Source organism: Odocoileus virginianus, chromosome 8 (genome assembly GCF_023699985.2).
Source record: "Odocoileus virginianus isolate 20LAN1187 ecotype Illinois chromosome 8, Ovbor_1.2, whole genome shotgun sequence".
Lineage (NCBI taxonomy): Eukaryota > Metazoa > Chordata > Mammalia > Artiodactyla > Cervidae > Odocoileus > Odocoileus virginianus.
Window position 1 is genome coordinate 67,909,123 of NC_069681.1, and position 18,414 is coordinate 67,927,536.

Genomic DNA, 18,414 nt, shown 5'->3' on the forward strand with positions numbered 1-18,414 from the left:
TTGTTTTTGTCTGTCAAAATCTCTCTGAGAGCAGTCAATATAGATATACTGTAAGGACAGACCTCCATTTATTGCATTTCACTTTATTGCACTTCACGTGTATTTTATTTCTTATACATTGATGGTTTATGGCAACCCTGCTTCTAGGAAGTCTACCCACACAGTGTTTCCAGAAATATTTTCTCAGTCCATGTCTGTGTCACATTTTGGTAATTCTCACAGTATTTCAAACTCTTTCTTCTATTATTACACTTGCTGTGATCCATAATTAGTGATCTTTGGCATTACTATTGTAATTATTTTGGAGTGCTACAATCCATGCCCATATAAGACAGCAAAATTAATTGATAAATGTTTCATGTCCTGACTGCTCCACCCACCAGTCATTACTCAGTGCCACCCCTTCTTTCTCTCTCTCATCAGGCTTCTCTGCTCCCAGAGGCACAACAATATTGAAATTAGGCCAATTAATAACTCTACAATAGCTTCTAAGTTTCAAGTGAAAGAAAGACTTGTAAGTTTCTCAATTTAAATCAAAACTAGAAATGATTAAGCTTGTAAGGATGGCATGTTGAAGCTGAGATAGGTTGAAAAATAGGTCTCTTATGACAAACACTTAACAAAGTTGTGAATGCAAAGGAAAAGCTCTAGAAGGAAATTAAAAGTACTGCTCCAGTGAGCGCAAGGATGTAAGACAGCAAAACAGCCTTTTCCTTGATATGAAGAAAGCTTTAGTGGTTTGGAGAGAGATCAAACCAGCCACAACACTGCCTTATGCCAAAGTTTGATCCAGAGAAGACTCTAACTTTATCAATTCTATGGAGACTTAGAGAAGAGAGAAAACTGCAGAAGAAAAGCTTGAAGCTAACAGATATTTGTTCATGGAGTTTAAGGAAAGAAACCATTTTCACAACATAAAATTGCAATATGAAGGAACAAATCCTGATGTAGAAGTTGCAGCAAATTATCCAGAAGACCTAGCTTTAAAAAACAAATGGATGAAATAGGCTTCACTAAATAAGAGCAGCCATCAGCATGTAGGTAAGACCCTACACCAGCAGAAAGATGACTCACTGAAGGCTCAGATAATGGTTAGTATTTTGTAGCAACAACACATTATTTAACTGAGACATGTATGTTGTTTTTTAGACATAATGCTATTGGAACATAATAGGCTATATGATAGTAGACATAACTTGGGAAATCAAAAATCTTACGTGAGTTGCTTTATGGCAGTATTCACTCTCTTTCTTGTCTGGAACTGAATGCTCATACCTCCAAGTTATGACACTACCTCTATGTAACTCAGTGGTTCGTTTCTAGTTTTAAGCTCCTTGAAGCCAGAGATCATATTATATCATTTTGTGAACCATGGTACCAAGCTTACAAAGTTTTCGTTAGTTATTTGTTGATGTGAATTTATGCAAGTTTTTATATTAAAAAAGTAAGATCCAATCATAATAAAGATAAATCATACTTTATTATTAAATGTTACAATATGTTTTTCTTTTCTTAAGGTATCTATGTAATAAACAGAGCACTTGAGTGCTCCTATTTGCATTCCTGATGTTTTATAAGGCATATTTGATACTTCTCTGTTATCAAATTTTGCAGAAGAGACTGCTCCATGGAGAGAGACAAAATATCTTCAAAGCCTCCTGTTGATTTAGTGAACACTGAAAATACTTTTGAATAGGTTAGTAGGTATTTAGAGCTTACTTGCTGTCAATGACGATTAAATCAACAAACATTTCTTAAAATATGGATAAACCTACACTACAATAAGATAATAGCGTCTTGCCCTAAGAGTGTACGACTTTTCAGTGACTAAAGCATATGTAACCATTTAGTTCTGCAACAAATTTTGTTAAATACAAAAGTATGACAGTATTAAAAGTATTTTAAAACTCTAGATCACTGTGCAAAAACATTCATTTGTGTATATATCTCCTCTTATTCTTCTATATTGCAAAGTGTGTATCCAATAGTTATATAAGGAAAAAAAAGCTGAAAGTTTCATCTCCAAAGACATTTTGAAAATTTTCAGTTATTTCCATTAGATAACAATAATTTTTCAGGAAATAACACAATTTTGCTGAATATTGTAGTTTTTTATTAACAGTAAACAAGATTACAATGTTATATTAATTTAAATGTAACCAAAAGTTTAGTTAACTTAAGCCAAAAGTTTGTTACTTAATATGATATTATGCTCTTATGCCTAATTTTTATTCTATTTTGAACTTCAATAATCTTTGTAATCATCTTGGCATCAAATATAAAGTTGATGATGAGTATATTAAATTTTTGCTTTTGACTCAATTTTTGAAAACTTAATAAACATAATTACTAGTAAATGTGCTAACATTAAGAAATTTGGCAATTTATATATATATATATATGTAAATAATTTGCTTGTTTATTTGTTAATTCATAATGTTTTACTCAATTTTTTGCTCATTCAGCAAATACTTAATACAAGCTATTTATTAGACTCTAGGAACACAATAATAAATAAAACAAATACAGACAAACACCCTATCATGATATTTAAATTTAATGAAGAATCTCAATAAATGATTACAGAAAGATCAAAGGTACTAAGTGGACTGAATGGAGGGAGAGACAGAGAAAGTTATAGGCAAATATGTAATTTAAAGGATTAATAATATGAAGAAAAGGTAAGAATAAGTTTAAGAGAGTATAAAAGCAATCCTTATTTGGGATTTGAGAGTCAGATTAGGTCTATTCGAAAAAAAAAAGTATAGGAAGTAATCAAGTGAAGAGCAGGTCATTCCTTGGAATGGGAAGAATATTTTCTTTAATTCAATGACTACATTTTGTATAAGAAACAAGGTGGAGGGGAGTCCACAGTAAGTAGAACTGGTATATGAAGTAGAAAGTGGCAGTAACAGAGACAAGATTGGTGAGTTAAGCATGAATGGGAAATGGCACAGAAGCAGGGAGCAAATATGTAGACTTGTGAATTAGCCTAATTACTACAGGGAATTATTGAATTGTTTGAATTATAGAAAGGTTGGAATTTTGTGCTTATTGAAAAAAAACACTGTTATATGGAGAATAAATTGGAAGTGGGTTAAAACCTAAGGAACAAGACAGGAGAGACATGTTAGAGATTTGAAGTGTTCTTTGAAGCAAGATGATGGTAGTTGCACTAGAATGATGGCAGGTATGGAGCACAATGAATATAAGTATTTTAGATGTTAAATATCTACAAAACGGTGCTATTTAAAAGACTAAAGTAGGGAGGAAATGGACAGATAACATTATGTCAAAGGTAATCCTTACTTTTTAGGAAGAGTCAACCTGTTAGATGAAATAAAACTTATTGAAATGGAGCACACAGGCAGACTACATTGCTTCACTAAATTGGTGAAAGCCTGGGTGCAGAGTGGGGATGGGGAAGTGGTAGGATATTGTAGGGAGAGAGCGAATTAGCCAACATGGCGTGGTCAGGCTCTCTCATCTCACGTTTTGTAAATAATGACTATGTAACAGCTGAGATCATTTATAGCCCTGCACATGTGCGCCTAGAGGTTTATGTAACAGCTGAGATCACTTATAGATAGCGCTGGGCACGTGCGTCACGAGGTACTCACTTGTTCACGGGCTACTCTGTGCTATGCACATATGTAAGCTCCACCTAAAAGTGGTGGCATTACTGCTGCATTACAGCTGTGCTCTTCGGCTTAGTCATGAGAGGAGAGCATGTAGGAGGTCTGCTGGGCCAGCCAAAGAGAATAAACATGTCTGTAGTGCCTTCGGCTCCTCCAGTCTTCTCCCAGCCTCTTAGCTCATGCCTTACCTACCCTGGGTTCAGTGAACAGTGAAAACAGCAAGACAACTGGCATCATGAACAAGATCAGCAACACAGATATAAAGAGATCAGGCTGTCAGTTCTGAGCATATGAATTTGAAAGTGGCTAAGAAATAATTGTACAACTGGAGTTATTAACAATATAGTTGAATATGTGGATCTGGGTTTTTATAGATTAAAACTATAAGAGATAATACCAGATGTTTTTTTAAAAGTTGTACATAAAATAATTCACTTAGAGACACCTGGTGGCTCAACCATAAAGAATCTGCCTGCAATGTGGGAGACCTGGGTTTGATCCCTGGCTTGGGAAGATCCCCTGCAGGAGGGCACGGCAACCCACTTCAGTATTCTTGCTTGGAGAATCCGCATGGACAGAGGAGCCTGGTGGGAAACACAGAGTCAGACACGACTGAGTGATTAAACACAGCTTAGACATACCGTGGACGTGGAGAAAACAATAGACTCTAAGACAGACTTGAGGAATTCCAGTAATAATATATCAAGTTAAACAGCTATGAAAGAAAACTAAAAAACTAGTAATCTGATGGGGATTGAGAAAAGAGAATATCACAAAAGACATGTTTGTTCAATTGTGTTGAATTTTGCTAAGATGTCTAATTAGCTAAAAAGGCAAAGGAATAATTTTAAAATTAATATTACTGATTATTTTGTTTACATTCCAGGTAAACACTTAAATAATTTGTGTCCATGTATCATGCCTAGAATTAAAAATAGGAGGATTTGAAACATTAATGAGTTATATTGCATTAATAAATTTTGAGATAAAACCCTTAGAGAAGAATAAAATTGCATGTGTATTTTCCTTACGAAATGAAACTGATCTATAACATTCATTAAATTTAGAAATTGTTTATATTTAATCAGTTTTTATAGAATATTGAAACATTATTTGAATTTATGAAAAGAAAATAATACATACGGCTGTTATCAATTCTGTTAAACTTATAGGTTATAAAAATCCATTAGTTTTTGATTATACTATTTAGAAGTAGCAAGGATTAAAGTTAATAATTGTGTTAAATGGTTTATAGTAGGTAAACTGATAAAATTCTTATGTATATAAGAATTAGAGTTAAATTTATTAAGGATTAAATCTCAAATGATATTCATAACAAAGGGAAATATTTTCTCCATAACCATTCTATGTTTTGCTTCAAACGCCTTTGTTTAGTAGCAATTACTTGAGTCAAAGCAAAATTAATCTCTTTCATCTGTAGTTAAAAAGCACCCATGCAACTTTCACAGAATTCAAAGATACAGATACATGAAACTCTATTTTCTACCTACTTCTTATTGCAGGATTCCCCAGAAAAGCACCAGTCTTACAAAAGCAGCTGCTAATATTTAGTGATAATCCTCTGTACTGTATTAGTTTTGTCTTTTGGGATAGGAAATTGATTATCTGACCTTAACATAGTGAAGACTTTGCAGGTGTGTAGCCTTCTGTCTCAGATAGTTAATTAGTTATGTAAACAGTGAAAAATAATTTGAAGTACAGTATTGTTTTAGTTTGAACAGGAAAACACCAAAAAAAAAGAAAAAGTAGGCTTTATTTATTTTTATTTTCCATAAGAAGTTATGGATTAAAATGCTACTGCCTTAAATAATGCAATTTATGGTAACTTTTGATATTTTATAGGCATATTTATAAGCTTTTCAGCAAAGAGAGCTGATGGGGAAAAAATGGACACCTAATTGAGTTACAAATCATGATGCTCATGTTGTTCACCACCCTGAACAACAAAAACTCTTGTGTATATGTGATTTTAGTTATTTGCAAGACAGAATTTACAATTTTCAAATATAGTAAATATCCACTCATAATTGATAAAGTATTTTCTTTCTTATTCTTACAATAATTTCTCAGTGTCTCATCAAGTCTTATGTTACAGTGTAACATAGACTCTACTGAGAAGTCTATCGAGAAAAAAAAATAGTTGTTTTCTTCTGTTAAGTACCCAATTCTACCAATCTGGACAATGACTCTGCTTTTTTTCTTATGTTTATATATGTATATATATATATTATATATACTTACTTATATATAATATATATTATCCTGGAGAAGGGCAAGGCAACCCACTCCAATATTCTTGCCTGGAGAATCCCATGGACAGAGGAAATGGACAGGCTACAGTCCATAGAGTAGCAAAGAGTCAGACACCACTGAAGCAACTTAGTGTACTCATGAAATATATTATATGTGTATGTAATAGAACAGTCTTGCAAAATAGATATCAAGTCTATTTTTTGCATACACCCTGAGAATTCACACTCATACTGCTGTCTCCATGAAGTTTTCATTTTTCCATTTGCATTTTTTTGATCCAGGAAAATAACTTAAAATCATTGGTAGAACTGGGTATTTAGCAGAAGGACATACTTATTTTTTCTCAATAATTGGGCATCCCTGGTGGCTTAGACAGTAAAGAAACTGACTGCAACGCGGGAGACCTGGATTTGATCCCTGGCTCAGGAAGATCCCCTAGATAAGGGAATAGTTACCCACTCCAATATTCTTGCTTGGAGAATTCCATGGACAAAGGATCCTGGCAGGCTACAGTCCATGAGGTCACAGAGTCAGACACGACTGAGCAACTAACACATTCACTTTCATTGCATATTTATTTATATGGAGATATATTTATATTAAATATATGTATATACAGTTATTTTATGAACAACACAGGTGTGAACTGCACCAGTCCACTTACATGCAGATTTTTTTTTTCAGATTTTTTTTAAAAATAAATATTGCAGTCCTACACAATCAGTGATTTGTTCTATTTGAGGTTACAGAACTGTAGATATGAAGGGTTAATCTGTAAGCTATACTCTGATTTTCAACTGCACCTTGGTAGCTAGGGAGTCAGTGCCTCTAACCCTCATGTTGTTCAAAGATCAACTGTTTAATTAAACATTATGTATTCAATATATTAAATATATAAATAAGTATATTAAAATAAATATACAATATTAAAATATATGTAATATAAATATATATTTACTCAAACTGATACAATGCCAGTATATTTCAAATTTTCTTTTGAAAATGTGACTTTTTTAGTCTAACTTTTTTCCTTTAAAAATGTAAATTTCCAAATATGAGGAAAGAGCAAATTAGCCCAGATAGTGTGTTTAGGCTCTCTCGCCCCACATTTTGTAAATAATGATGATGTAACAACTAAGATCACTTGTAGCACTGTGCATGCACTTCATGAGGTACTTGCTTTGTTACGAGGTACTTTGTGCTGTAGGGAAATGTCAGCTTCGCCTAGAAAGCAGTGGCATATTACTGCTGCATCATGCCTGTGTCTGTTGAGTCACCCACAAGGGGAGAGAATATAGCATCGCTATCACTTTGGCTGCTGCACCAGTCAGGAGAGAGGCTGTGTTATGGCTACTGTGCCAGCCAGGAGAGAAGTGTCTGCAGTTCCTACGGCTCCTCAAATCTCCTTCCAGCCTCTTAACTTGTGCCTTGCCTACCCTGTTTTTAATGAACAACATGCCCAGTGAGATACAGCAAGACAATTGGCACAGTGAACAGGATCAACGATACACCAAACATCCTAGGTTGTTTTCTTTATCTTCACTCCTTACCTAATGTGGGCCAGAGGTTCTACTTTAACTTCCATCATTTAGCCATTATAAGCAGATGTTCTATGCTCAACAGTACAAATTATGTCTGCAGTGATTGCCAACTCCCTTGATTTACTAATTGCTTTATTTTAGGTATCTGTAGATTCCTCTTACTTTCTAATTTGTTTAGATAGCCACTAAAACCAAGTTTGGCTCAATTTAGAGAAACAGTCCTAGTCATCTTAGGGCTACATTATTTATAGTTAATGTTTCTGTAAACATTTTCAAGTCTTTTGTATCAACCCTAAAGTGTATGTCATCATGGGCTTCGGGGAAAAACAAATAATTACTAGGGTTGATTCCAGACAAAAAGTACAATTCAAAAACCCAAAGCACTGATTACAATTGTTGGGGCTCTGAAAGTTGCACCAACATCTGCTAAGAGGCTTAAGTTGACAGCACCTCAACATGGGCTCCCAGATGACTGGTAGGTACTGGGGTTCCCAATACAATGGAATAATTTAATCTAGTTCTTGTTTTTGAGGACAGTTATTCCAACATGACTGGCTTGACCACAGAGACAGCCAAATAGCAGTCTGAGAACTATTCAAGAGGATGGGACTGAAAAAGACATCCTAATTTGTTGACATGCATATTATGTGGAAGTTGCAGGATCTGGGGTCATTCCTTTCCTTTCTGCTTTTGATGGACTGTTTCCAGAGTTAAGGAACATATAGCTTAGACTCTGGTAGTTTTGACTCAACTGCCTGAAGGACTGAACATTATGAATATGCTCACATAGTTCCCAAAAACTTTTTTTGGCAAGCAGGCCTCTATATTTTGTTAGGCATTTTCACCTACCTCTGCCAGTAGAAATTTGATAACAATGTACTCAAGACTGATGCAACTGAAGCTTCTGACTTGCCAACTAACAGGACACCATCTTTGCATGATATCTTAGAATATCAGATATGGAGTCACTTATGCTCAATCCGGAGCAACTCGCTTGGGGAAAAATTCCAAGGGAGTTTGTCTCACTAAAACTTTTCTGCATGAAGCTCTTCATTATCAAGACAAGATACTCTGGTACTCATGATATAATGAAGGTCAAGCATGTAACTTATTAATTTCTATTATGTACTCAGATGTGGAAGAAACAATAATTTATTGGTTTGACCTAAAGGGTCTCACAACCAGGTCATGTTCATGTTTCTTCCCTACTATGAAATTTTCCCAAACCCCATACATTGAATTTGGTCACCCCTCACCCTTATTATGAGACAGAAATTTAACTTTGGTGCTCACAAAACAAAGTTTGATTTCCCCTGCTTCCCAAAGTTACTCAGAATACACAGGTGTTTATGGTTTTGAGTGCTCATTGTGGACAATATGTCTTTGAGCTACCTCTAGTCATCCTTCTCCTTGAAGTAGGTTAGATCAGAATAGAGATAGGAAGGGGTCAGGAGTGCAGAGAAGAGTGGTTTCTTACTGGTTAACAAGGCTTTTGACTTACAGTGGCATTCCTTCCAACACTATTAACAAAGCCTGGCCAAAAAAGAGTTTATGGGTTAAGTTCTGATATATGGCGATATGATGGATTTGAAGCAAATAAAAACTAAATTAATAACTGGCCATGGTCCACCCTTCTGCTACTCACCTTTTATATATACCATTCTTCAAACCTGGCAAGATGTAGCTATTCCTCTTTCAATAACGGTTTCACTTTCTCCCCAAAATAGGGAGTCAAAGAGTCTCAATAGTAATTTTACCAATCTCCAGTTAATTAGTCAATTTCTGTCAAAGTATTACTGAATAAAAATGACCAAGTATCTAATAGCACTTTAACAGAAAGTTAGTAGTAATTAAAAAACTAAATAGTGAAGCTAATTTCCAGCACATTGTAATAAAATAAAATTGGGAAGAACGACAAAGAAGAAAAAGATCTGATATCTGTACACAGATACTGCTAACAAGCAAAGAATAAATGCGCAAAGGTACTAAAGTCATCATTCTGAGGTCATGGTTGGTGGTCATGGCTTCCTTTTCCTCTAATCCATTCCACATTTCCTTAGACCTTAGCAAAATATTCAGATGGCTTGAGTTCCTTATCGTGTAGAATTACATAAATCTCTTTCGAATTATCTGGTTTCAAAATTTCTGCCTTTTTTGATGATGTAGTTTCCTATTAGTCTTTACCATTTGAAAATAGAAGGGCTAAAATGTGCGCTCCAAGAATTTCCTGGTCTTGAACATATGTTTTCTTGTCTTCATTGTATGTATATATGTTAAGTATCTTCAGTCATGTGCAACTCTTTGTGACCCTATGGACCATAGCCCAGGCAAGAATACTGGCATGAGTTTCTGTGCCTTCTTCCAGGGGATTTTCCTGAACCAGGGATCGAACTGACTTCTCTTATGCTTCCTTTATTGGTAGATGGATTCTTTACTCCAAGCACCACCTGAGAAGCTCCCTCATTGTATAGCACAATCCAATTTCTCTGAGTAAGCAGCACCAATCTTTCCAACCAATAGGGTAAGTAAGCCCTTTTTTGACATGTTCACTTAGTGGCTTATGGGATCCAAAACAACTAGGTGTTGGTCTCATCTTCCAATTCAATGGATTCATTGTTGTATACATTAGTGGGAGCATTACCCAAGTGAGAACTAAGATCTCCAAACTATCAGAGATAAAGACAGTTGGTACAGGAAGCAAATCTTTTGTGAGTGTGATATTAGGAATAAAAGAAGAGTTATACATACTTCTACCTCTTGATTCCCAGAACCATGGCAAATATGAAGCTACTCTCTGTAGACTAAAGGAGAGTGATGAAGAAAGAAGACCATTGCCCAAGGGCTAAGATTCAAAATCTCTTAGAAGAGGGTTTGCTAAACACAAAATCAAAATGAAACAACAACAAAAATAAAACCATATTGGTGTCAATGCAAATTGCCTTAGAGTACAGACTAGAGTTACTTTGTGGAAGTTACCCAGGGTTGCCAAAGGTATGTGGTAGGGCACATAATATTTATAGAAGTGGTCAATGGGTTGGGGAGAGTGATGGGAATTATAGTCAGAACTGCTGTGGAAGTGCTTGCTTGGCTGAAAAACAGGTAATTTAGGACACATAGCCAGAGAGGGTCTATGGCAGTCTTTGCCAAGTAGGGAAATGTTTATCTGAATGGTGGTAGCAACATATTCATAGAAATAGACCATTGACCAAGAGAATGTGTCTTGAGATGATCTCTATATAGGCTCTTGGAGCAGAGAGACAAGAACCTGATAGCTTGAGTGAAAACAACTTTATATAAAAGCATCCTCTGAACTGAGAGTCTATGAGGTCTATTAATACTGGCCGGAAATAAATAATTGAAAATAAATCTCCTGCCAACCCAGAAAATCTCTCCAAAAAAAGTAGCAGAGAAATAAAGCTAGTTTTTGTTACTTAAAGAACATTAAACTAGAATGTGATGTGCATTACAGACAATACCTAAAGAGTTTTAAAGATAGCAAAGAATCTTACCTTTTTATGTGCCAAGTGATACATTGTATACATGTGTTTTTTCCCCAAATAAACAATAATTAATCTTTGAGTGAGAGGACTCAGTAGCACCAATTGTTATATATAGTTCATGCTAAATCATTTGGTGATTGGAGTAGCCCCTTGTTTTGCTAAATGCTTTTAAAAGAAAAAATATATAATTTTTTGGAGATAGGTTAGGAGCCAGGAGACAGCTAAAATTGCCATGGTGCCTGGAAACTAGGTTATATAGCTGATATCTTTCTTGATTACATTTCAAAGAGATGACTCCTAGGCTTGACTAGGTTGCCAGGTTCCTGGGTTACTCATTTACTGTTTTAAAAGATAAAATGTGTATCAAACAAAAAATACATGTTTTCTAAAGTAAATGCTCTAAGAAAAGGCAGGTTGGGGATAGTCTCTTATTTTCAACAGGATGTATATATATAAAATTGTATTTTTTTTTATTTTGATTGTGCTGCATGTTTGTTACTGCATGGACTTTTCTATAGTTGAGGCAAGCGGGAGCTACTCTCTAGTTGTGGCGTGTGGGCTTCTCACAGTGGTGGCTTCTCTTGTTGCTGAGCATGGGCCTCGAGGGTGCACAGGCTTCAGTAGTTGTGGCACATGGGCTCAGTATTTGTGGCTCCCAGTCTCTAGAGCACAAGCTCAATAGTTGTGATGCACTGGCTTAGTTGCTCCACAGCATGTGGGATCTTCCCAGACCAGAGACTGAACCCATGACTCCTGCATTGGCAAGCAGATTCTCTACCTCTGAGCCATGGGGGAAGCCCAAGCTTCTTATTTTTGATTTGTATTTTCTCTTACAGTGTGATCATCAAGGGACCTCAGCAACCATGATCCATAAAAGAAAAAAATGAAAAACTGGTATCAGGACCAGAAATGGATAAAGAAGTGATATGCTACCTCTGTCTCCTTACAGTATTACTCTAATGCTTTCTCTTGACAAAGCTGAATAGTTTTTCTAGGTATAAAGAAGTTTTCAGAGGATATTGCTTGAGTATTACAAACAGAACAAAGAAGTATAGATTAGAAGTTGAGAAGCAATAAATTGATACCATGTCCATATACTGTACACAATTGTCTCTACTTTTTATTTTTTAAATAATAAATCCCAAATCTTACATCATAAAAGCATATACACATATATGTTATTACTCTTCACAGCTGCAAAGTCTCTATTGTGGGGTGGTGATATAGTTTATTCAATTTATTGATGGATAATAACTTGTATCCAAGATGCCCTGTTTAAAATTGCAAATACTACTGAACCAGATATGCTTAGGCATATGTACTTTAGGACTTTTGCCAGGGTATTTTAGGATATATTTCTTTAAATGAAATGTCAGTGTAAAAGGGGAAATGTGTAAATAATTTGGCAAATTGCTCCTCACATGACTGTACAGTTTTGCTTTCCTAACAGCAAAATGTTTGAGCTCTTGCTTCACTTTAACTTTGGCAACAATTTATTTTTGCAAACTTTTGAATGCTTGCCAATTTTATAGATAAGATATGGTATATAAGCAAAGCTTTAATTTACTTTTGTATGTGACTATATCATTTAACTATCATTTAGGGAGTTTACTGTTGTCAATTGTAGTCAGTAAAAGAAGTGAACTTAGAATTTGAATTTGGAATAAAACCCTAAATAAGCTTATTTTATTTTCCTAGATATATGTATCTCTTTATTTTTAAATATGCATTTTAACAACAACAAGGCATCTACTAATGGGTAACATGTATCTCAGAAACATAATTATTAGACAAAGAAATGATATAGAAACATTAAAATGTATTAATAGATTTAAGAGGGTTGCAAAGTAAGCTCAGAACTCTTAAAAACACAGAGATAAATACTAGAAAAATTATATGAGATGTAGAAAAAAATAATATTGGTGAATCTTGATGAGGAAAAAAAATAAGTTAAAATGAGAAATCAGAAGGGTCAGAATAACAATGCTGTTTAGATATATCTAAAATCTAAGATGAATTGCTGAACTGTCCTAAAGGTAGGGAGAATACAGGATACAAATTCTTCTTTCAAAAAGCATCTCCTCACAATAAATTTCAACAAGTAAATCTATATTTAGAAAAATAAGCTATAGCACAACATTAGTACACTAAAGTATAGTAAAAACAGTATAGCAGAGTGTAGTCAATCAGTGTAGTCAATCAACTATAATTCAATAAAAAGTAATCAAAACAAAGAAATATGAGCTATGGACAGTTTCCATAAGGAGAGAGCAAACACAGCACAACAAAACTGCCCTTTTTTAAGCATATCTTTCATGCCACTCAACCACAGCTAAACTTTCTTTACTAAATTTATTTTGTGCATGATAAATTATATAGTTTATTTCTTTTTCTACACCACACTCCAAACAAATACTGGTTTTGAAACTTACTTTTTTTAGGGTATGTATACTTGGTTTAATTTTTAGAAATAGCTGATTTTGACTGCAAATGTCTACTATAGCATTATAATTGTAAACTCATCCATATCAAATCAAACTCAAATGAACTTATATATGCTCACTTAGTTTCCAAACTGACATGGGTAAAATCCAGTCTTACTTTTGGTTGGAAGGAATGTACACTACATGTAGGAGTAAGTAGTGTGTTAGGTGATAGGTAAAATACTTGTTTATGAGCACAAAAACAAACAAGCAACAACAACAGAAAATAAAATTTAGTAATAATCGATACAAGCTGTCAGATTTTTTCCCCATCAGTTTTTATGTGGATATGAATCTCAGATAATATCTCTGAAAGTATTGTATCTTCCCCAATTTCATTCACCTCAGTCTCAGCAGAAGAATTAAAATTAAAATATATAAAGCAAGAAAATAATATTCCTCATATTTAGAAATAAATATATTTTAAATACAATTATGTAGCTTGGGTCATCACCCTTTCAATCAAAATTTTAATTTTAATTGGACTTAAGTGCTAATTTTTACAGTGAATTTCAGAAACATCAAGTACATATACAAAGAAAGGAAAAATTGACCTAATTTTTTCATGTGAAGAAAACCTGGGTTTTATTTAAAACATAAAATGTAATCATCAGTGTAATTCAATGGCCTTTTAAAAAAGCAGATGTAAACTTATGCTTAAGTTATACAAGAATATCTTAGCCGGTGACTCAGTAGTAAAGAATCCACTTGCAATACAGGAGATACCGGTTCGATCCCTGGGTTGGGAAAATCCCATGGAGAAGGAAATGGCAAACTGCTCCAGCATTCTTGCCTGGAAATCCTCTTGGACACAGGAGAATGGCAGGATATAGTGCATGAGGTCGCAAAGAGTAGGATATGACTGAGCAACTAAACAACAACAACAAAAGAAGAAAGTAGCCTCATTATATAACCAGATGGTATAATTCTCCATGTAAGGAGTTTATTACAATGTTAATTTGAGGTTATTCAGAAAACTAAGATCATGGCATCTAGTCCCATCACTTCATGGCAAATAGATGGGGAAACAGTGGAAAAAGTGAGAGACTTTATTTTGGGGGGCTCCAAAATCAATGCAGATGCTGATTGAAGCCATGAAATTAAAAGATGTTTACTCCTTGGAAGGAAAGTTATGACCAACCTCAATAGCATATTATAAAGCAGGAACATTAGTTTGTCAACAAAGTCCATCTAGTCAAGGCTATGATTTTTCCAGTAGACATGTATGGATGTGAGAGTTGGATTATAAAGAAAGATGAGCACCGAAGAATTGATGCTTTTGAACTATGGTGTTAGAGAAGATGGTTGAGAATCCCTTGGACTGTAAGGAGATCCAACCAGTCCATACTAAAGGAGGTCAGTACTGGGTGTTCATTGGAAGGTCTGATGTTGAAGCTGAAACTTCAATACTTTGGCCACCTGTTGTGAAGAGCTGACTCATTTGAAAAGACCCTGATGCTGGGAAAGATTGAGGGCAGGAGGAGAAGGCGATGACAGAGGATGAAATGGTTGGATGGCATCACCAACTCAATGAACATGAGTTTGGGTAGGTTCTGGGAGTTGGTGTTGGATAGGGAGGCCTGGCGTGCTGTAGCTCATGGGGTCACAAAGAGTCGGGCACTACTGAGCGACTGAACTGAACTGAACTGATTGGAAGATAGAAACATTTTTCTTTGTGATATGGTTACTCTAAATCAGATATTGATTAAGTGTAGACATGCCTCAAAGATCAAGACCAGGTGTAAGGGTTCCCCCAGATTTATCAACACAGAAGAAATGAAGAAATTAATAAAGATTTGCATTTGAAACATGGCAACTGAGAGGTTTACTATTATCTCAAATGATACTATAGAAAAAATGAGTTCTGCTTGACATAAACTTTTTCTAATATATAAAACAATATTAAATGGGGATAATATTAGTGATAGAATGTGTTTAAATTTGAGTGGATTGGGCCATCTCTTTTCTTAAGATTTTTCTTTTAATCAACCTGTAGGTGGTCATTTGCTTGAAGCAGAAGGTTCAAGGATCTGTAAGATACAGTTCCTGCTCCTAAGTTTACATCAATCTATTTCTGTTGAAGAAATTTCAGTGCCCTTTTGGTAAGAAGCCTTTTGTTGTTTTGTTTTGCTTTGTTTTATTTTTAAGAATACTCCTTCCCCAATATGCAGCACACTGATGCACACACAGAAGCAAAACAATGATTCATAACTTAATTTTTTAATACCTAGCATATATTTCACCTGGACAGAAAAATTTAGATTGAATTTCAATTGTAGTGTTTGTTTGACTTGTAAGAATTTTTGTTTTCCTTACTTTTATCTTGTTCCTTTTAAGAGTATATCAACTTTCATATATATATCCCTCATGCTTAAACTTTAAACCATGAAATAGACATACTAAATTTTAAATTCCTTTATCACTTTATAAATTATGTCATGTGTTTTTTTTTTTTTCTATTTGTAGTTTATCTGGGGAAATACAGATAATATTTATGATCTTTACTTGCTCATATGAGAATCGCTGCTGTTAAAATACCCTGAAAACAACATTTCTTTCTTCTTTTTTTAATTTTTTTTTTCATTTGTTTTTATTAGTTGGAGGCTAATTACTTTACAATATTGTAGTGGTTTTTGCCATACACTGACATGAATCAGCCATGGATTTACATGTGTTCCCCATCCCGATCCCCCCTCCCACCTCCCTCCCCATCCCGTCACTCTGGGTCATCCCAGTGCACCAGCCCTGAGCACTTGTCTCATGCATCCAACCTGGGCTGGTGATCTGTTTCACCCTTGGCAGTATACTTGTTTCAATGCTATTCTCTCAGAACATCCCACCCTTGCCTTCTCCCACAGAGTCCCAAAATCTGTTCTGTACATCTGTGTCTCCTTTTCTGTTTTGCATATAGGGTTATCGTTACCATCTTTTTAAATTCCATATATATGTGTTAGTATACTATATTGGTCTTTACCTTTCTGGCTTACTTCACTCTGTATAATGGGCTCCAGTTTCATCCATCTCATTAGAACTGATTCAAATGAATTCTTTTTAATGTCTGAGTAATATTCCATGGTGTATATGTACCACAGCTTCCCTATCCATTCGTCTGCTGATGGGCATCTAGGTTGCTTCCATGTCCTGGCTATTATAAACTGTGCTGCAATGAACATTGGGGTGCACATGTCTCTTTCAGATCTGGTTTCCTCAGTGTGTATGCCCAGGAGTGGGATTGCTGGGTCATATGGCAGTTATATTTCCAGTTTTTTAAGGAATCTCCACACTGTTCTCCATAGTGGCTGTACTAGTTTACATTCCCACCAACAGTGTAAGAAGTTTTCCTTGTCTTCACACCCTCTCCAGCATTTATTGCTTGTAGACTTTTGGATAGTAACCATTCTGACTGGCATGTAATGGTACCTCATTGTGGTTTTGATTTGCATTTCTCTGATAATGAGTGATGTTGAGCCTCTCTTCATGTGTTTGTTAGCCATCTGTATGTCTTCTTTGGAGAAACAACATTTCAAATTAAGTCAAAAATGATTTGCCCCATGCTGTTGTCATCTTGTGTGAGACTTAAATAAGAAAGAACTGAAATAAAAGCTACCAGTAATGCCTAGAAAACTGAAGTGAAACATAAACTAAACCATGACTGGATAAGTATATTTCCTCCCCCCCCCACCATGGTTCTACTACATGAAAAGACGATAATGTGTGAGATAGAATTTCTAGATACCACAAAACAGATAGATTTTAATTCTAAATATAGTGAGAATTTATAAAATGGTTCATTTCTCTAGTATTTTGTTTTTACATAATTGAGCATTGATGCACTAATGACATACTAAGTGGTGATCCATTGAATGTGATAGTCTTAAAAATTAAGAAGAAATACGTCTGAAAAATTGAACTTTTTATGATAAATGAGCATCAATATTAGAAGAATACGTTCACATTTTCCTTGTTTCTATCAAAATTACTATATGTTTATTGCTGGATCACAGACATTATCTTTTAGAACAATATTTTTACACATTTTTGATGGCTATAAAGATCATTTTTCTTCACAAATTTTGCTCTATTTTCCAGGTTTCGAAATACCAAATCCAAGGGTCATGTTAATGCAGTAACTGCTGGAGTAGAAAGAAACTCAGCAAACATCAAACTGATTACACTTTGATTCAGAGTTCTCTTGAGGGACATGAAGAACAATAAAAATCATTCATTTAAGCAAAATCTTTAGTTCCATTTGTAATATTATCTTATTTTATAGAATCAAAAATGTAATTAAAATGACATCATCAATAAAGGTGTCATTTGGGAAGGTGATTATTAGTGATTAAAAACTGAGAAGCTCTATTTACTCTCATATCTAATCTCTTGTTTGGACATTTGTAGGAGGGCAGTAGTATTGGAAGCCTTGTTTCAACATGCAATGATAACTATGTGCCATAGAAACAATTCAGAGTAGTTTTGTAAGAACTGCTTTATATTTAAATTTATGTTTTATATTCACTATGTGATTTTCTTTTGTGAAGTCCTTAGGAATCTGACTCAAGTTGTTCTTTGCCTAATGAAAAATGAGGCATACATACAACAATTGTTTTGGATTATTGTTTTATTATGTGAATCACAAATTTTTAAATTAGTAATCTCGATACTTAACATTTTGGTATGCAATAGACTGAAAATAAATGGATACTGTATGATTCCCTTGCTTTGTGTTTAAAGATTTCTTAGCCTGTGATTGATTTTGAAGTTAATTCAGCATTTTTTTTTTTTTTAACAATTGATGCAATGTGAACTAGGAGCTATATTTTCAAAGTTTTTCAGGTGTCATTAAACTATTTTAGCAGTTGCATTTTATAGGTATGCATCTCCACCAGTTTTAGCCTCATAATAACTTTATTAAATTAGTACGACATGTTTAGACAAGAGACATGCCAAGGAAAAATTGACTCAGATCTGACTGTTGGTT

At 34.5% G+C, this 18,414-nt stretch overlaps 1 protein-coding gene across 1 annotated transcript in view; it reads left to right on the forward strand.

The window, feature by feature from the left end:
• Window positions 1–17,616, forward strand: part of LOC110134021 (mitogen-activated protein kinase 1-like) — a 67,519-nt gene extending 49,903 nt beyond the window's left edge. The window contains exons 3-4 of the mRNA XM_070471123.1: window positions 15,433–15,538; window positions 17,526–17,616. Coding sequence (XP_070327224.1) covers window positions 15,433–15,538; window positions 17,526–17,616 — 197 coding nt within the window. The remainder of the gene's footprint in view (window positions 1–15,432; window positions 15,539–17,525) is intronic.
• The last annotated feature ends 798 nt before the right edge of the window (window positions 17,617–18,414 follow it).